We start from the raw sequence: 21,366 nt of genomic DNA on the forward strand, positions 1-21,366 counted from the left end.
TTAATTCCCTTTCCAAATTTTCTTTTACTTAATCGTGATTAGAAGCAAATAAGACTGGGTTTTTTGGATTTAGGTGGGGACATTTATATGAAATTGGTTTTTGGATTCACTAAATAGGTATGCGAAAACCTGGCATGAAAAAAAACAAATTTTTTTAATGTCATCTCGGTTGCTGTTTTGGTTTTTTTGGGAAAATTTTAAAATTATAAAAAGGGGTTTTAATTTGAATTTAGTCCCACGGAATGTGAAATGGGGAAAATGGGGTTTTAAAGGGAATGGGGTTTTTAATCCCAAACGATTAAAATTTTTGGACAAAGAAAAAATTTTAACCCCTTACAGCGTTATGTAAGACAATGGGTATAAAAAATTTTTGAAATTGTTTCTTTAAAGAAAAAAAAAAAAAAAAACATTTTTAAAAAGAAAACTCAATGCATTTAAAAAACCCACGCTAATTATTTGGCGACACAGGCCAGATAGTTAGTTAGGGCCTAACGGAATTTTTCGCGTGCAAAGGTAAAACCACAATCAAAGAGAAAGGTATAGAGTTGAAGGGCGGGAAAAACCAAACATGCGGCGAGTCCCCAAAACAGCGGGGTCAAAACCCTTTCTTAGTAAAAGGTTTGATAACTTTACAAAAATTGGCAATAAAAACCCAATTAAGTAGATCGTTTTAAAAATAAAACGAACCCAAACCCAAAATGATAGCGGGATGGGTTTTTGACGGAGTCTTTTTTTTTTTCATGAGAGGTAATGGAAAGTCCCAACCCCCCTCACCCCCCCTATAGCACCGGAAAAGGGGAAATTTTTTCCAACGTATTAAAAGGGGCCCCCCCAACCCAAAAAGGATCAGAAAAAGGGGTAAAACACTGAATCCAGAGGCCCTTTTGGAGCCTTTTTTGGTTTTAAAGTTTAAAGGTCTGTTTGGCCCCACCTTTTAAATTTTTGGTTTAAGGGGGAAATTTTAAAAAATTTTTTTGAAATTTTTTCCCTAAAATTTATTAAAATGAAAAACCCACTATTTTTTTTTTTTTGTTTTTAAAAAATCCCCAGATAGTAAAAAAAACTTGTCACGGTTATCATGCATAGATATAGGTATCAAAAGGGAAGAGTATGTTTTTTCCTATACCCTTTCTTAAAACAAGGCTTACTATATCTAAATTTTTTTTTAAACCCCCCGTCGTTTTCCCGGGACTGTCATGGGGGGCGCTGTCAGAGAAAACAGTTTTTTAAAAGAAATGTTATGTTACAAATGTTAAGGGAAAAAAAAGCAAAAAAAAACAGTAGGCTAAGTTAAAAAGGCAAAAAGCAATGAAAATTACTATTAAACCACCCCCAGCTCTCTCTAAAAGTTTACTGAGATGGGGCTAGATTTGACTTTGGGGGGTAGGGATTTTCCGGGGTCGGATGGCCTTGGGAAGTAGGGTTAAAAAAATTACGGGGTGTGAGACATGGGGATTAAGTTGGGTTTTCCCTAGTTGGGAAAATTTTTGGAAAATTGGTCGGCTGAAAACTGTCTGGGACCTTATTTTTTTAAAACTTTATAAGGGCGGTAGGGACCTTCTGTATTGGGTGTTTTTCATTCTAAAGTGTTAAAACATTTGGGAAAACCGTTTATTTAATGAAAACTTTTGTCGTACATGAGTACCTGGAGCTGCCCTTTTAAACTTTTTGGGACTTTACTTGTGGTTTTTTTTTTTTTTCCCATGGATCCCAGACGTTTTAAACAGTATCCAATTGTGGACGAACTTTGGTTTTTTGTCTGAAGCATTTTTGGGTTTTTTTTATTGTCTTTTTTTGACATTTGTTTTTTATGAAGCAAAGAGGGGAAAGTTGCTTTGGAAGTAATATTTTTCAAGGGGTTTTTTAGAACAGTTTAAATTTTGGGTTTGGTTACCCCTAGGTTTTTTTAGCTGCCTAAAGGGTTTTAGTCGGGGGTTTGATGTTTGTGGGGGGTAGCCCAAGGATTTTTCTTTTTTAAAAAATTTAATGATTTCCCCTTTGTCGGGGTTTAAAAACTCCAGGAAAAGGGGCTTTTCCCAGGTTTCTAAGCTAGTGAGATCTTTTTTGGCGAGATTTCTTTTCTGAAATGGATTTTTGATGGAAAGGTTTTATTTGGTTTTCTTCGAAAAACATTCTTGCATTCCTTTGGACTGGTTTGGTAAGTCATTGTATATACCAAAACAAGCCCCCGGGCCCCACGGGAAAAATTTGACCATCAAAAGCGATTTTCTGGGTTGGGTTTTTTGCCGGGAAGGGGAATTTCCCCCCATTTGGGATTTGGGGGTTGACTTCAAGGCTTTGGTAGCTTATTTTTTAAACCTTTAATTTTTTTTGCCCTTTTTAAAAACGTTGGGAAAAAAGGCTTCCTGTCTCGTGTCTTTAGAAAAAGGGGTGCGCACCTTTAAACCCGGTTTAACCCCCCCAGTGGTTTTTTGCCACTGACTTTCCCCAAGGCGGTCCCCCCTGTTTTCCCTTTGTTTGTTGTTTTGTCCCCCGTTTTGGGCTTTGTGGGTGTGCGCGGCGCTTTGTGTTTGTGTTTGTGTGTGTGTGGTGGGGTGTGTGTGTGTGTGTGTGTGTGCCCCGCGCGTGGTGTTTTGTGTGTGTTTGGGGTGTGCACTTTCTGCGTGCTGGGGGGTTTCGTTTTGGGGAGGTTTGCGTTTTTGGTACTTTGGCATTCCCTGTTTGTTATTTTTTCTTTGTTTTTTACCGTGAAATTTTGTATAAAACCCGGGAAATTTTCAGGGACAGTTCGAAAGTATTGGGAAAGAATAAGAAAATTTTAAAACCAAAAGGATGTGCATAAACCATTTTTTTAAAAACCTTTGGGAAATGTTTAAAACTTTGGGATGGGAATTTTTAAAAATTTTTTCATGTAAATTTCCCGCGTAAGTTTTGAAAAGAAAAAACTACGGGGTTTTAGGGAAAAAAAAAAAATTGTAAAAATTACAGGCTTCTTTTTACAATCAAATGATTTATTATGAAAGAAATTTTCTTGAATCAAAAATTTTTTTTGAAAAGGTCGGACATGAATAAAATTTATTGCATTTTAATTCCAAGGAGGATATTGTCGGGGCCTTTTGATTACCTACCTTACGGGACAAAATTTTGGGGGTTTATTAAATTCGCCATCATTTCAGGAAAGGGGTGTTTTTTTTTTGACAAAAAAAAATCGATTTTTTTTTTCCATTTATGAAAGACTGTGGTGATCGAGAAAGAAAACGATTTTTTTTAAATTGAAAACATTTTTTTTTTTTCAATTAAACCAGTGTTTTTCATTACAAGTGCAATATTTCGCAAAAAAATGGCGGTGTTCAGACTGTTAAAGAAAAAAGTGTTGAAAGTGAAGGCTGTTTATAGAAAAAAAAACTGTTTCGTGCAAAATGGCCTTTTTAAGTGGGTTTTTTGTGGGGCAATAACACCCGGGAAGCAGTTTCTTCTGTGGCTTTTTTCCCATTTTGGGTTTTATTTGTTTTGAATTGATAATAAGCCTTGAGTTAAAGGTGTCACGGGCTTGCTTTAAAAATTTCAGGTGGTTTTCATACCCAAAGGTTTGGTTCGGATCTCTGCTGAACAAAAAACCCCTATTGAAATATTACAGGGGAAATTTTGCAAGAAATTTGTTTTCCCCAGTAATTTATCACTTCAAAAGCTCCGAATGTCTTTCTCTTTTCTTTGCAAAGGGGTTTTTGACAGAAATTTTGGAAAATAACCTGTTCCCCCAATTCTCGCCGGGGGGGACATTGCCCGTTCCCCCTTTTTCTCGCAGGTACTAGGGAACCCAAAAACCGTAAGCAAGCAAAAAAAAGATTAAAGTTATTTGTTTAATAAATTTAAATTTTTTTAAAAGTTCAATTTTTCTATCAAAAAAGTCAAAATTTTTTTCAAAAAAAATAATTAAATACTCCAGCAAAAACGTGTCAACTGTACATTGCGCAATTTCTACCTTTTTGATTTTGTTGTCTTGGTTTTTTCGCGTTAAAAGGGGTTGTTGTAGTTGTAGAAATTTTTGTTGGGTTACAAACCCCGAATTTGTTTTTTCTGTTTCACTGCGGACTTCTGTGTTGTTTGTAAAAAATTTTCGTTTTATTATTAAAAGATCTGGTTTTTGGTAAAAAATGCGAAAAAGTTCCACACCCAGTACTTAAAAAATTTACTCATTTTTTCAGCGTGTTTCCCTTTAAAGAATGTCCCTTCTCAGACCCCGACCCTTTTAACCTTTTTTATGCGCCACTAAAACCCGGGCCCTTTCCGAAATTATTTGGGACCAAAAGGGGGGAATTAAAAGGGAAATTTGGGGATTGCGGGATGGTTTTTTACGAATCGAGCCCGTTTTAACAGCGACATAAACAAAAAATCGGCGAAAAAAGTGTTAAAAAGTGAAAAATACAGAATTTTGGGTTTTAAATTTGTGAAATTTTTGTACTTCAAAAAAATTTTTAAAGCTAACTTTACCAAAAAATTCTTTGCATTCTGGTGAAAAATTTTTAAGATTTGAACTGAAAATGAAAGTAGGTTGTTTTTAAACTTTTTCAAGATTTGGGGCTGCGTGCAAAACGGGGAAAAAACGGGGAAAATTTCCCAAAGCCGAGAATTCCCCGGTCGACTAAGGAAATTTATTTTAGACATTTTTTAAAAGATTTAAATTTTTAAAAATTTTTAAACTGAAATTTTTTTTTAAACTGATGTAAAAAAAAAACCCTGAAACTCAAACTAAGACAAGTTTTTCACAATATAAAAAAGCCCTACCCTGTCGGCGATATTTGGCCCAGTGTCAAATGGGGTACCACTGTTAATTTAAAACTTGGGCCCCGTGGGCTCTGGGGCATTCAAACATTTGCCCAAAGGGAATTGTAAGCATTGTCATTGAACCTTTAAATTTTTCAGGGGGTCGGAAAAATTTTTGAAAGCAAAACCCCCCCGGCGGGAAGGGTTTTTCTAGAAAATTTTCCCCTTGTTTCCCGTACAATTTGTAATATCCTGCCCAATTTACTAAGAAAATGAATTTGAAAAAAGATGATCTATTTTAAAAGGGCTGTTGAAAAAAAAGTGTTTACAGGAATCTTATTTTTGACTTTTCGAGCATCTAGCTAAAACGTTTAATGGGGTTGGGGACCGAAAAAGAGTTGGAGGGTTTAGAGGTGCAAAAACAAAATTTTAAATTTCGTTCTAGTTTTTTAGCTGTTCCCGGGTTCTTTTACGGCTCCATTTTAATTTGATTTATTGTATTTGTTTTCAAAAATTGCACTGTCCTTTCAGGAAGGGGTATTACCAAAAAGTTCCCCTCCCGGTGTGGTTTTTTTTTCGTAATTAAGAAACGGCAAGTGGGTTTGTCGAGCCCCCTATTTGCTAAAATAGCTTTGTGTTTTTTTTTAAAAAAAACAGCCAGTTTAAAATAATTTCTTTGTAAAGCCCCCAAAACCAAAAAGTGGCAAACCTGTTTGGGCGCCCGTTTTGTTTGATTTCTTATTTTTCATAAACAGTAACTAAAAAAAATTTTTTGGGATTGAACCCCAAATTGGTAGGGAGGATTGTTGTTACCGATGGGATGACCATGGGGCAATTTTGAGGGTTGGGGTTGGGCAGTGTTTGTAAGTAGGGAAATTTAATTTAATGTTGTTGTGGGGCAGGAAAAGGGGGGGTTTGGGGGGCTGTTATTAATGGGATCAGTAGGTCAAAGGTAAGGTCATAGTTTTGCCCAGTAATTAAAGAGCTTTTGGCAGTCGTCTTTTTTGGGTTGTTGTCCTTTTTAGTTAGTAGATGAAACCTTTTGATGTTATTAGATAATTTGGCCAAGCCCCAAAAATTTTGGGCACAGCTTTCAAAAATTACATACCCCTAGTTTCTAACAGGGCCCTCTTGTGTTTTAAAAAATTTAAAGCCCCCTTGTGGTTATTTCTCAGACAATTCCCCAAACAAAAATTTTTTTGTATCTTTAAAATGGGTTTTAAATTTTATATTTTTAAATAGATTTTGAAATTGAGAGTTGGGTGGGACCCTAAAAGTAAATTTCTAAAATTTTCATGGGTTATTTGAGTTATTTGGGAAAAAAATTTTTCAAAACCCGAGTGGTTTGTCCCAAATGGTTTTTATTGACATTTTGGGGGTGGAGCCATTCCTGATTTTCCCTTTTATACTGAACCCCATCAGATTAAATTTGTTTGTTTCGGTGAGCGAGTTGAAACCCTGTTGGCTATTCCGTAATGTTGATGCCCAAAAGACTTCAAAGCTTAAACTAAAGTAGGGTTTGACAATTTCTCTTTAACAAGTAAAATATCCCTTTTTATGGTTTAAAGGCAATTTTTTGAAAAATTACATAACTTTTTGTTATCATGGATTGTTTTTTGGAAATAAAGGACAAAAAATCAGTGTCCCGGTGGTCCCTTTTTAGCAAAGCCGGGAAAAAATAGGGAGGGATTGTCCCGGGGAAGATACCAACAATGTGGTAGACAAAATGTTTTATTTGGTTAAACTCCGGGTGGGACCCGTTTAGATTTTCCGGGCACCTTTGAAAATTTTGTTGGGATTTTTAATTTTTTTAAAATTTTATTTACAATTTTTCATTTGTGACCCCAAAAACCCCTACAAAAAAGTTACGAGTTGAAACTTTTATACTGTTTAAAAAAGTAAGCATTACTTAAAAATTCTGTTTGGGTTTTGTTTTTTTAAAAAAAAGTGGGATTTGCAATTTTTAAAAGGGGGGGTTTAATTTTACTAAAATTTAAAGGGAAAAATTTTCTAACCTCACGGGAAATATTTCATTAAAAAAAATGGAAATTGGTTTTTTAAAAAATGTCGTTTGTATTAAATTTGGGAGAACAATTGTGTTTTTTTTATACTTTTTTGATGCAGAGTTAAAATCAACCCATTTTTTTAAGGGGGTACATCATTTTAAAGGGGTTTCAATTTGTGGGGGGGAAAAATTTTTACACTTCACAAAAAAATTTTTGTTTTGGTAGAGAAAAACATTTTTTTAGTTATTTTAAAAAAAAGGAAATCCTGGGGAGTGATCTTTATTTAACAAATAAACAAGGCCCTTTTAGTGGTTTGTTGTTAATTTACCACCCTTCACAGTTACGCAGGAATTTCCTTCGTGGGTAAATATCCAAGCATTGAACATGGACCGTGGTAAATTGCGATAAACCACAAGAGGGGGTTTATTGTTTTATTCTTGTTTGTTCTTTTAAATATGTTTAAAAAAAAATTAAGCTTTGGGTTTTATTTTTACGTTTTAGTAATGGGAAATGGACATCAAGCATTAAAAATTTAAGGGCCCTTTAAATTTAACTTTAAAATTTGGCCGGGGCATAATGCTCCTTACCCGGTAAAGCGCTTTAAAACGTTGGGTTTTTTGCAAAAACATTCCTTCGCTTGAAATTTCTTCTTTGTTTAATTTGGGGCAAATCAAAACGAGCCATGTTAGAAAAAAAAATAACCCCTTCCGAAATTTGGGTTTTGAAATATGCTGAGATTTAAAGTTATTGGTTGGTTGGGGGCACATCAGTCAAAAAGGAAATTTTGCGACCCATGGGCTGGATTTTTTGGGGTTTTTTGGGGAAAAATAATAGTATTTTACCAGAAATAACTAGGACAAGCAATGCAGGTTAATTTTTTCTTCTTTAAATTTAAATTTTTTAAAAAAACAAATTTTTTTAAAAAAGTGTGTAATTTTTTTGTCCCGGAAAAAAAAAAAATTTTTAAAAATTTATATAAGACCCAAATTTTTAAAATTTTTTTTGATTTATATGAAATTTTCTTCAAAGTTTATATGAAAAAAATTTAAAAAAAATTTGAATTTTTGTTTTTTGTGTACAGGTGTTAAAGGGTTTGGGAATTTTTAAAGTACCATTCGTTTAGGGGCTAAAACACAGTTTAAATGTTACTTCCACTAAAAAAAACTGGAAAAATAAAACATGTAAAAATGTTATAGTTACATGGGCTTTTAATTGTGACTATATCTCGAAACCCCAAAACCCCGTTTCCCGGGACCTATTAATTACTCATTTACAAGTTTAATGCATTTGATGAGGATTTTCTACCCTTTTAAAAGTTTGGTTCTGAAATTGATAGATAATTTTAGTGACAGATGTGTTTGGATAACTTTAAAATTTCCCTTTGGGACACCCCTGGGGTCAATATTTTTCAAGTTTTCGGGGAAATGTTTTGACATGGTGCTGAGTAAAAAGTGAAATTTTGTGATCGTTTCGGCCTTTAAAATATTTCCTGGTTTTGGAAGGGGGCATTTCCCGTTTAAAAGCAGCCCTAAACCAAAAATCCCTTTAATTTTTAATTGATGTCATATTTCTTATTTCCCGCTAAAACTGGGTTTTTAAAGTCTGTGAAAACAGTAATCAGAAAGTTGGAAAAAAGGGTAGAGTGCATATTATTCATCAATGTTTAAAAATCTGAAAAATTTTACCTAGAATTTTGAATGGCACGTACAGAATTTGGTTTGGCAAACCCCTTTGGGTTTTTTAGTTCTTTAAAAACCCAAAGAAAAATTTTCCTGAGATGTCTGTAGCCGCCAAAATAGGCCTTTGTCACTAGATTTTGGGAAAAACTTTGTCACAAAATTTTAGCTTTTTTGAATTTTTTTTTTGTTGTTGTTTTTTTGCTCGACCATTTATAGAATTGTAGAGGGTAAATTTGGGCTCGCCCATGGGACGGCGTTTTGGTCGGGTCCCGCGTCCCGATTTGGTTAAGGTTTTGTATGTAAGTGGTATTCGTAACCCAACCCGTGGGGGAATGGATTGAAACTTCACAAAACTTTTTTCACTTTGATAGGGCTGACTTAAAAATTTCAAAGGTTCCATAACTCTATTTTGCTTTTTTACAAAAAATTTTGGGCCCCTTTTTTGAAATTAGAAAAAATTTTTGGTTTTAAAGGGTTTTTTATTGGGAAGCGGTAACTCAGTTAAAAAACTTGTGGGGGTGGATTGGGGAAAATTTTACAACTTTTCACTGTGATTAAAACTGAAATTACATTGGCCCCAGGTTTCCCTAAAAAAAAAATCTATTTTGGGGTTTTTTTCAAAATTATGCCCCTTTTTTGACTTTTTAAAAAATTTTGGGTTAAAGGGGGTTTTTTAGGGAAAATGGTTTTTCTTTAGTACTTACTTTTGGGAAAAAGGGAAATTGGGCAAATTAATACTTTTTATTTTATGATTGCATGACTAAACCCAATTTCCCCAAAATCTACTCTTTTTTTTTCAAAATTTTGTCCCTTTTTTTGATTAGCAGTTTTTTGGGTTTAAAAATTTTGTATTTAATCTGATATTCCGTATCCCCTAATTTTGGGAATGGATTGAAACTTTCCACACTTGTTCAAATGTCATGATCCTTAAAAATGCACTGTGAAGGTCCCATAACCCTTTCTTTGCATTTTTACAAAAATTTTGCCCCCTTTTTGACCCTTTGCCCCGTTTTTTGGGTTTAAATTTTTGTTGTAAAATGGTATTCAGTATCCAAAATTGGAAAGGATTGAAACTTTCCCAAATTGTTTTAGTCATGATTGCCTTTCAGTACAAAGGGTTTAATACCCCTTCTTTGCATTTTACAAAAATTTTGCCCTTTTTTAAATTTTTATTCTTCAATTGAAAGGCTGTTGAATTTTCGAGCGTTTTCTGGGCCCCCAACAGCTCTTGTTTGAAAAAAAAATTTTATGAGTTATTGTCTCCCTGTTGTCGGTGTCGGGTTCGGCGTCTGCGTCGGCGTTTCCTGGGGTTTAAATTTTTTGGCAACTTTTTCCTAAACTTTTCAAAGCTATAGCTTTGGGAAATTGGAATACTTTTTCACCATCATAAGCAGGGCCCTGTTAAAATCAAGAAACATAATTCCATCTTGCTTTTTGCAAAAATTTTTTGCCCCTTTGGACTAGGAAAATTTTCATTAATTTTTTTGGTTAAGGTTTTTTGTTTAGGTCAACTTTTTCTCTTAAACTATCAAAGCTATTGCTTTGAAAATTGCAACACTTGTTTTCCCCTCATAAATGACCCTTTTTACAGCAAGAAACTTTAAATCCCTCCCGCTTTTTCAAGATTTATGGCCCCCTTTTGGGGCTTGGAAAATATCATATTTCTTTGGGTTTTTAAAATTTTTTGTTTAGGTCAAAATTTTTCTCTTTTAAAAATATCAAAGCATTGTTTGCCCCTTGAAACCCCTTGTTCCCATCATAAGCTGACCCTGTACGCAAAAAAATAAAATCCATCTGCTTTTTGCAAGAAAATTTTTGGCCCCCTTTTTGGGCTTAGAAAATATTTTTATTTTTGGTTAAGTTTTTTTGTTTAGGTCAAAATTTTTTTCTTTAAACTTTTAAAACTATTTCTTTGGGAAAATTGCAACACTTGTTCAAAAATCATAAATGACCCCGGTTCAGCAAAAAAATAAAATCCCTTTCCCGCTTTTTGCAAGATTTATGGCCCCTTTTGGACTTTGAAAAAAATTTTTATTTTTTTGGTTGGTTTTTTGTTTTTGGTCAACTTTTTTTTCTTTAAAATATCCCAAAACATTGGGTTTTAAATTTTCAACCCCTTGTTCAAAATCCTAAAACTGGACCCTGTACAGCAAGAAAAAACATAAAATCCCTCCTGCTTTTTTTTTCAATAATTATTGCCCCTTTTGGACCCTTTGAAAATCTTTTCTTTGGGTTTAGTATTATTTTAAGTTTTAAATTTTTTTTCATAAACTGTCAAAACTTTTTGCTTTAAAAAATTGCAACGTTTTTCACCATCATTTAATTTGGCACTGTACATCAAGAAACATAAAATCTATCCCCGTTTTTTCAAGAATTGGGTGGCCCTTTTTTTGACTTTAAAAAAATCATTGGGGGAGGGCAAAATTTCTATTTTTCAAAAACAAAACAGAAAGAGCATCAGCACCCCCAAGGCGGTTTCTCTTGTTTATGTTTTTTTATGTTATGTTTTAGTGACAAAAAGCCGTTTTGTTTTTCAGATTTTTTAGAGAAAATGAAAGGGAATTGATTTTTTTGGGCCTAGGATAAAAAAATAAAAGAAAAGTATCGTAGTCGGTTTAGTCTACCGCCACCGTTTTTTAAAGTTTTTTAAAATCCCTTGAGGGGCTTTTTTATACAAAGTTTGTGGGCCCCCTAGGGAGTGATTAAGGTCACCCAAATGTGTCATTTTTTCCCTTGCCTTTTTAAGTTTTAGGCCCCCGAATTGTCGTGAGAAGAAAAAAATCGGGTGAGTTGTAGAAAATGCCGCCATCAAAATGAAAAAGATTTTGAAGTAGCACAAAGGAAAACGTCAGAAGTTCAAAGTGTTCGGGTAGCCAACCCATTTTGACTTTTGGATATCGTTCCACAGTTTTTTTTTCAGGCCAAATTTGCCCAAAATGCCAAAAAAGTGTATGTTTTTCTCCATTTTACGGGAAAAACATTGGGGGGGAGGTATTTGAAAAAAAGACTGGGAACTGAAGGGGAGACGCTTTCTGTGAAGGAAAGTATTCATTTTTCTGTCTTCGACACATTTATTTTTTGAAAATCCATCAAGTTTTAAAAGGGAAAAATTTTGGCAAAATCAAAACATTTTCTCCATGTGTTGCGCAGGTATCCAAAAGTCCGTGGGGGCCCTGGTTTTTTCTGTAAACTACTTAAATTCAGTCAGTCCAAGGGCCCCTTCCTTATTCTGGTAAAGGGTTTCCCTTTTGAAACTTAATTTTTTTCTCTGTAAATTTTTTGCCCTTTTAAAAGAACTTTTTTTAAAAGGGGTTTCCGGGGGGCACTTTTAGAATCAGTCTGAAGTAGTTGTCACATTTTCTTGGTTAAAATTTTGATTTTTGTGGCAGGACAAAAAAATGATTTTAAAATGGATGGAGGGGCGGGGATTGGGGGAAATATACGGGAAAGGTTTTAAATTTGTAAAAAAGTGGGTGTGAAAATGTCACCATCTTTTAAGGATAATGAGAGCCCATGTTGATTGTGATTTGTAGGGAAAATTTCGATTTTTGTTTATTCCCGTTTTAAAAGTTTTTAGTCACCTGAGCACCCAAAATGCCCTTTGGGGAGCTTTTTGTGTTACGTGTGTCCGGCGTTCACCTGCGTTTTTTGCGCCCTCGGGTTAAAAATTTCCTTTTTTTTTAAATTTTTTAAACCCCTTCAATATTTATCGGGAAGTTTTTTGCCACACCCCCCTCAGCCCCCCGATTTCTTACTTGATTGTGGGTCTCTTTTTTAAAAGGTTTCCCTTTAAAATTCAAAATGTACATTTTTAAAAAAGCAAAAAATTGGTGCCAAATACTGGGAAAACAGAAATTTTTTTCTAGTTACCTTCAAGCTTTATTTCCTTTTTTCCATTAAAATTTTAAAAGCTAAGCTTTTTCAGTAAACATATTCCATTCAAAAAAAAATTTCATTAAATCGGATCAAAAGTAACTTAAAATTTTTTTTGTACACTTAAAAACCCTTTATTGAGGCCCCTGCCTTTTGGGCAGGCTTTGTGGGGTTTGCGACCCGCATGGATCCAGACCCGGGCTGGGGGGGAAAAGTGCAGGCTGGTCTGGATCCCTGCGGGTCGAAAGCCCTATGTTGATTTTCTCATGGAGGGTTTAATTTTGTTTTTTGTTATATGAATCCTGACTTAAAGAAATTATTTGTTTTATTCATTTAAACTTTTTGAGGGAAAATTTCTTTGCCATTCCTCACCACAAACCCCTTCGGAGGGGATACCAGTTCAGGGAAATTTTCTTGTTTCAAAAAGTATTTTATTTAAAAAATCAGGCAAAAAAAAAAACCCCCCCGGGTGTTTTTGATTTTGTGCCCCAAAATAATTGTTCCACAAGTAACTTCGAAATTTCATGAAAACAGGGGGTTGGTACAGTTTAAAGTCAGACCCAATGACCCCAATTTTCCTTATCAAATTCCCACGGAAAAACGTCGTTTTTACCAGGAAAATCAAACCACAACCCGTGATCCGTAGAAACATTTCTTTCTCAATTGATTAAGCTGGTGAGCTATCTTTCTTCTTTTTCAATCTGTTTATCTTTCTTTCTTTCATTACATTATTTTTTTGTATATAAATAATGAAACAGCCACTGTGAGTCACAATAAGTGCACAACAAATTCAAGTGTCTATTTTCAGGGTAGGCTTATATTGACATAAAGAAATTTGCACTAAATGACATGCAAGTTTTCCTGTATAAAGTACAAACAATGGAAAAAGTTTGAAACACAGTATTTAAATTTTTAAAAAAAATCAACATTCAAAAATTTTTTGGCACTTTTTTATCTTAGTTTTTAACTTTTTTGCTCTTTCCCGAAAATTTTAAGGGGTTTGCTGTATAAGATACCAAAGGGTGGTTTTGGCTGTTGTCAAAATTTTTTGTCCTGTTCAACAATTTTCTTAACATCTTCTGCTGTGAAAACCATTTGGGAAAATTACACCCAAAAAGGTCTTTTAGCATTTTTTTATGGACTCTTTCAAGTTGATGCGGGGTGGTTTTGCTTGGGCCCCTTTTTTGGGAACACTGGGCTTTAAAAATTGGGAAAAAACCTTTTTTAAAGGGTTTGAACCCATGATTGTTGGTCCGTAGCATCCTTTAATGGAATTCCCACCCGTTCTATTCAGTGGTGCCATTATTTTGGGCCTTTTTTGGGCCCGGGAAAAGCTAAAAATAAAAGGGTAAAAAAATTTTAAAGACTTTTTCTTATTAGCAGTGATCGGGGGTTAATAGTCTTCCCAAAAAACCCAGTCTGTTGCATCTTTGTATGGGAAAAACCCGTCAAAATTTTTTTTTTTTTTTTTCCTATGGGGTCTGTTTGGCCCTTTTTTAGGGGCTGCCCCGTGACTGCCTTAAAAAGAAAAAAAAACTTTTTTAAAGGGCCTGCTCCTGTCCCACCTTTTAACCCTTTAAATTTTCCTGAAAAAGGTGGAAAAAACTTGGGCTATGAAAGATGAGCCCGTCAAAAAAGAGTCTATTTTTATATGAAATTTGTTTGAAATACCTGTGGTTTTTATGTAAAAAGGTGGCCGTGGTGTTAAATGTTACCTTTGTAATCATTGGTTTATACACACAAAAGAATTTGAATAGCTGCGGAGCAGGGCTTTAATAACTTCTCCTGTACCGTTCATGGATATTCAACCGATTTGGTTATTGGGGCCCTTTTATTGTGATTTTTAAAAGGCAGAATCTTTGTTTTGTTGTTTGTTTTATTTTTGCAATTTCAGTTATCACAACAGTTGGGGCAAGTTGTTAGGGAAATACGATAAAAAACAAAAGCCAGTTGCAGAATTCTTTTTATTTATAAAGGGTGCATGCAAATCATCGAATTTTTCTACAATAAAATTTTAGGAGAAAACATCTTTTTTATCTTCAAAGAGGCATTCCTTGAATGAGTTTCAAATTTTCCAACAAAGTTTGCAAATTAACAGTCTTGATTGCCAATTATTGTTTTTAGGGGGGAATAAGTCATTATGTGCTCATTCTGCTATTCTAGTTAAATTCATGATGATAATAGTATTTGAAAAGCTCCAAGTATCTGTCATTTGGCACTTTGTGATCTTTATTTTTCTTCTCTAAGATATACATTCAAACCTGCTTTAAGCAGCCAGTAATGGTTTTAACCTTTAGCCTGCTGGCGGCAAGTGGTCTTGCCACTGCGACCAGTGCAGACCAAGATCAGCCTGCAAATCTGTTTGCTATTTAGTCAATAAATGTTTAGAGAACACCCCTTTGGAAAAAAATTAGTACTGCCCAAATTGAATGATGGACCAGTCCATTTTAGATATTTAGCATGGTAAAGGTTAAGCAGCCAGTAATGGTTTTAAGTGACACAGTCTGACTGCTTAAGGCAGGTAGTTGCTTAAGACAAGTTGAAATTAGAATAAAAAGTCAATTTGGGAAGTTAGCTGAATGGCTTTCTGAGGCACTAGTTGTTCAAGACAGGTGACTGCAAAGGCAGGTTCAAGCTTTAGCTGAACAGAACTGATCCATAGTTAGCACTGAAGATTTATTTCATGTTGTTTTAATTTAACTTTTTTAGCTCACCTGAACCGAAATTCAGGGTGAGCTATTAGTATAGGTGGATGGTCCGTCGTCCTCCGTCCACATCTGAAACTACTGGTCAGAATAACACCAAATTTGGTCTGTAGCATCCTGGCGATGTTCTCTATCAAGTTTATTCAAATGGAGGCATATGGCCCCTTTTAGGGGCTGCTAGACCTGAAAATAGAAAAACATTTAAATGACTTCTTCGCATGAATTGCTAGATAATATCTCCATCAAACTTGGTCTGTAGCAACATTATAAGGCCCTCTCCCAAATTTGTTCAATTTTAGGGGCCACTAAAGCTTAAAATAGAAATACCTTTAAACGTTTAACTTATCATGATGGATCTTCATCAAATATGGTCCTCTCCCAAGTTTGTTCAAATGGGGGCACTTGGCCCCTTTTAGGGGCCACTAGAGTTAAAATAGAATTACCTTTAATACCTTCTGATGGTTATGCGTTTTTGGTGTGTGACGGCAAAATAAGCAAAAACCTTGAAACAACTTTTGTTTTAATGAACAGCTTAAAGGATTTTCACCAAACCTAGTTAGAAGCAAAGTCAGAATGATGATTAAGGTTTTCTTCAGGTGAGCAACTTGTAATTTATTTTCCAGTATAGTACAAATAAATACAACAAATTTTGTTGTTGTTTTCTTTCAGGGAGAATATGCCAAGTCATTTCAAGGTAAAAGAGTACTGCCCGATTGTGTTCAGAAATTTACGCGAGAGATTTGGAATAGATGATCAGGATTACATGGTAATTTATTTAACATTCTGTTGTTAACTTTTTTGTCACATTTTTGTACAAGCTTCAAATCAGTAAGGTGCTTTTAAGCCTGGTGAGAGCCAGGTTTCACAACACTTTGGAAATAGTTTTAATGCCATTCGAATAAATCAGTGAGACTTCACCTTTAAAATGGTCGTACATGTATTGCCATTGTAACAAATCAGTGAGACTTCACCTTTGAAATGGTCATATTGCCTTTTTAACATATATCAGTGAGATTTCACCTTTGAAATGATCATATTGCCTTTGGTAACAAATCAGTGAAATTTCACTTTTGAAATGGTCATGTTGTGATTAGAACAAATCAGTGAGACTGCATGCACCTTTGAAATGGTCATATTGCTATTGTAACAAATCAGTGAGACTTCATTCTGTAGTGAGATGTGCAATTTCAGAACTGTAATTGTAACACACCATGTACAGTTCAACATGCAGATTTAAAATTTGTTACGTTTCAAATATAGTTGTAATGCCTGAATTTAAAATGGAGAGCAGCTTGATTAGCAGGCATTAATTTACTGTTTATTGAGTTTGTCACTGGTGTAACATGAGTTTGTCCTTGGTGTAACATGAGTTTGTCACAGGTGTAATAGAAGTTGTCCTAGGTGTAACATGCATTTGTCCTTTATGTAACATGAGTTTGTCACAGGAGTAACATAAGTCTGTCACAGGTGTAACACAAGTTTCTTACTTTCAGTTTCAACCAAATGCTACTCATCTTCAGCATAAAAAATAATATCTGGAATTACAGTCTGGGCTTGTACACTAATGTCATTTCAAACATGAATGGTTAATGTTCTTGCAACTAAAACTTCTTTATAGGAATCAGTTGATTAAGTTCAACCTTTTGAATGGTATCAAATATTTCAACTCATCTTCAATATTTTATGACATTAGAGTCATTAGAATATGGCACGTATCATTAGAATACGACACAATATGTAATCAGTCTGGAGTTGCAGCTTTTTCAAATGTAAAAGCTTAGATGAATTCAAACACAATTGATAAGCCGTTAGACTTTTTTTTCTAATTCAGGAGCAAATTAATTTCATTGAGCACTTGCTGAATGGTTTCGCTTCTATTATGTATAGACAAGACTAGCATGGTGTTAAACAAAATGATTCAATAAATAATGTATAAAGATACTGGTAAATTATTTGTGATATAAAACAGACTGTGTCCCCTTGGACCAGTGTAAGACAAGCCAGTCTGTAGAATTGTTGCATGTTAACATTTGTCTGTAGCCTTTGGCTTGTGGAATTTCTTCTTCTTTTTTTTTCTGCTGTTCATTTGAAAAATTGGGTTAACTGGATTGTTGTCGATTGTGGCATTTTTGGGTTGCTTGGTGTATATTTGGGTCATTTAATCTTAAAACACCAGTAACTTTTTTTGCAATGTCAGGAATTTGCTTCTGAGGCCCACATGGTAGATGGGGACACCCAGTGTGTAGCCTCATTAAGTAAAGTTGTTACTTACTTACTTACAGCTTGTTTGCAAGGTTGCTTGGTCTGTTCCACTGTTTCGCATTTAAAATCAGGCTATTCTTGGATGTTTTATGCCCAGGTCAATTTGCTACAGTTTGGTAGGATGCTGAAATATGATTGAGTATTTGTTATCTATATTTATTTTCCCTGATGTATTTTATCTATTTATATTCTCCCTGGTGTATGTTATTTCATTTGAAAATAAATTACTGACTGTTAAACGACTAATTACATTATCCAATAGATTTCCAAAGGGAAATGGTCTGTTTTTCAGAGGAAAGATATTGTTGAACCAAATTTATTTATTTTGTTCCTAATTACCAAGGTTGTATTTGATTTTAATGGCAAGAGTTGTGGCCCTTTGAAGCTAAAAAAAGAAATAATGTTTATCTGTTACACTGTCAATAAGAAAAGTTTGTATTTAATCATTTTTATGTTTGTACAAAAAATGAACAATTTTTGTGGAATGGCGATGTCCGTCTGTCAACATTTTCTATTCTGAACTCTCACGTCACAAAATACAGTAGCTGCAGCCTTCAAACTTTTCAGGATGACTGAACACCACTTGAGGAGGGATCCTTGTTGTTTTGGGGTCAAAAGGTCAAAGGTCAAGGTCGCAGTGACCTGGAGACTGAAAATGGTTTCCAGACTCGTAAAGTATAACAGTTGGGGCTTTCAAAACTATTAAATACCACTAGAGGAAGATACCTGTTGATTTTGGGTTCGGTGGCTTAAAGGTCATGGTCAGAGGGACTTGACTGAATTTCTGGGTTTTTTTTTTCATTCTCATGTATATGAACAACAGATTTCAAACATTACAGGATAACTTTGCACCACTTGAGGATGATCTCTATTGTTTTTTGGGATTTAGTAGGTCAAAGGTCTGAAAGTTTTCGAAACGTTTTATGATGATGTACGAGGACAATTTATAAAAGCTCAGCTTTTTGTGTAAGCAGATATCATTTCACATGGTTGTTAATTACTAGATAAACATCTAGTAAGTGATGACCTTTTCAACAAACATAAGAACATAGATCGCGCTAGGACATAATAGGGGAGGAGCAGGTCTGATGGCCCTTTCCTGCTTCCGTAGAATCAACATTAAAAATTTTATTACACGAAATTCAGTTGAAAATATTTCTTGAATGTCTAGGTCTGCAGCTCCAAATATGGAAATATCTGACATACGAGGCATATACTGACACTTTTAGACAGCATCAAAAAAGATCTTTTGAACGATTTAATGAAGTTCCAGAAATCTCCATACACCCTTGCTCTGTTAAGGACCCTTGTGGGATTTGTGTTTATTCAGAGTTCAAAGACGAAAAAGCTGAAGGTCATCTGTGTTGTTAAAAAAAACATATGTATGCCTGGAGAAATTGTATAAAAATCTGCTGGCCGCCCTAAGGATATGGACTTGCAGCTTGGTAAATCAGTGGCATAGGTTAGCTGTTAACCCTAACCCTGCTAAAGTCTTGTCCATCTTCCAATTTTGACAGTACCTTTAACTGTTACCAAAAAGATACTGGCTGAATAGCGAACAGTGCAGATCATGATCAGGGCCCAGTTGTTTTGAAACGGGCTGTTAATTTAACTAACCGCCTGTTAAATTTTGATTAAAAATACTAGTCTTGGTGGAAAACACTAGTATGATGTTTTAATTTTACTGTAAAGAGTTTTAGTGTTCGTAATACTTAAAGTCATACATTTGATTTTCTAAGTTTTCTAAAGTGTCGAAACATTACTCTAAAAGTTAATCAACTGTTAGCTTAATCAGCTGTTAAAGCTCCAGACTGCAAAGGCTCCTCCGTTGCAACAAAACTCGCTTTAGTAATCCAGGATTTCGTCATTGGCGACCATCTTGATGTACTTTTAATAAATTATAAAGTGATGTTGTTTATATCAGACACTTAGTAATTTGAACTGTCTGTAAAATAAATAAATGGGTTAAATTAAGTGTTGCTTTGTAGAAATAAGTCATTGTGTATGAGTTTGTAAAACGTCTACTACTCCCACACGATAATTTAAACGACAACATGTTTATATTATTGTTTGATTGTTACGGTTCTCATGCATTGTTGAACTCAAAAAGGTTGTCAATGATAGAAGTTAAGTGCATGCTGTAATGTTATACCAAAATATTTTCAGCCCGCCCGCTTAGCTCATTAGGTAGAGCGTCAGTCTACGGATTGCTGGGGCGTGAGTTCAATCCTCGGGCGGGGCGTATGTTCTCCGTGACTATTTGATAAAAGACATTGTGTCTGAAATCATTAGTCCTCCACCTCTGATTCATGTGGGGAAGTTGGCAGGTACTTGCGGAGAACAGGTTTGTTCTGGTACAGAATCCAGGAACACTGGTTAGGTTAACTGCCTGCCATTATATGACTGAAATACTGTTGAAAAACGGCGTTAAACCCAAAACAAACAAACAAACAAACAAAATATTTTCTGAAACGTTTTAATGAAGAAAAATCATAATTATCAAACATGTTACCGTTTGAGTTATCATGCGGGATTTATACTTAGATTAGTTCTAAATTTTCTCCATGAGACTGCTTGATTTCTGTAGAATGTCGTATTGTAATTCTTTTAGTTCTTGTAGTTTTTATTAGTTCCACAGAAAAGAAACTTGCTGTCAGCAGATTATATTGGAGGATCAATAAGTCGGTTATTTAGTACCCTTAAAACAAGAAGTTCATTTAATTAGTGTGTAATAAATGTGCCATTAACGTGTACAAGGTTTTTAAGACCATATTTTGTAGTCCAGAAAAACAGAATTTTTCGCTAGATGGTGTGTCTTAGGTAGTTATATTATCTGAGATAAAAGACATGTTAAAATAATGAAAGAGAAAAAAAACAAAGGTAATTTCTCTCCATAATGATTAATAACTTGAATTTTCCTCTAGCAGTAGTAATCATTTTAGAAATCTAAGTTTTTCCATATTTTGTGAATTCATTAATATTCTTGTGGAGTAATTTTTGTTGATTTCAAAGGGTTTTTTTTCCCATGAAATTTAATCCCAAAGAACATAAACAATATTCCTAATTATCTCTAAAGTTTGAAATAATTGAATTCTCATCCCCACGAAAATGCACTTTTTACCAATGGAATTAAATGATTTTGAAGTATATTTGTATTTTGATTTTGATATTATATTTCATTTTGACTTTCTTTGATCTGAGTATTTTGTATCCACTGAAACAGTCGTAATTTTTTTTAAGGGAAGGATATGGTTACATTGTACTTCAATGCTGTCATTTTTAGCTGCATTTTCATGAATAAGCATTTTAATCTTTATACCCTCTTAAATGTCTAAAATGGACTGGTCTATCTTTCAGTTTGGGCAGTACCATTTATTTTTGGAAGGGGTGTTCACTGAAAATTTACTGACTGAATAGTGAACAGATCAGGCTTGGTCTGCACTGGTCGCAAAGGCAGAAATGCTTAAGGTTAAAAGAACTAAAGAAACTACCATGAACTTTTATCATTCTAGTATAGTAGTCGCAACTTGACCGCGATGGTTGACCTTAGGCTGATTATTCATATCGATTATTTCATTATAGAAATCAAGGGTGCTTAGGGTAGCCGTGTATATTTATATGGAATTAGTTTGTATACTGTGCAGTATCAAGGATATATATTTACATTTGATCAGTTAAAACTTTCCACTACACTCATTTAAATTTACACAAATTTACATTTCCCTTTTCTCGTGCAGCTCGTGTTTTACGTACACTCCTTTTCAACAATAGGTTGTGCCTTATTATGTATCATAGTGCAAAGGTCAACCATCGGGGTCAAGTTGCGTCTACTATAAGTCTTTGATCATGGCCAAGTGTTTTAATGGTCATTGATTGTAAATAAATAAATTGCCCCTTGCCTCTTTGGGCTAGACCGGCTTAGGTCATCCTTGGATGAAGCTGCCAAGCTTGCTTGCAGAAGGTCAGTTGTTCAACCCAGGTTCTGGCCAATGGCTGAAAATAATGTCTGAAGGGGCACATGGGGGTCTTCCCCCACCTTTATACATTTGTAAGCTGGTAAAAATCTATATGACCTTAGGAAGTGTTGGTGATATATAACCCTAACAAAAACAAAAT

At 34.5% G+C, this 21,366-nt stretch overlaps 1 protein-coding gene across 1 annotated transcript in view; it reads left to right on the plus strand.

The window, feature by feature from the left end:
- Positions 1–21,366, plus strand: part of LOC123532218 (phosphatidylinositol 5-phosphate 4-kinase type-2 alpha-like) — a 63,201-nt gene that overhangs the window by 10,480 nt on the left and 31,355 nt on the right. The window contains exon 2 of the mRNA XM_053518216.1: positions 15,648–15,754. Within this exon, the coding sequence (XP_053374191.1) occupies positions 15,648–15,754 (107 nt within the window). The remainder of the gene's footprint in view (positions 1–15,647; positions 15,755–21,366) is intronic.

The sequence above is a fragment of the Mercenaria mercenaria genome, chromosome 11 (genome assembly GCF_021730395.1).
Source record: "Mercenaria mercenaria strain notata chromosome 11, MADL_Memer_1, whole genome shotgun sequence".
In the NCBI taxonomy this organism is placed as follows: Eukaryota; Metazoa; Mollusca; class Bivalvia; order Venerida; family Veneridae; genus Mercenaria; species Mercenaria mercenaria.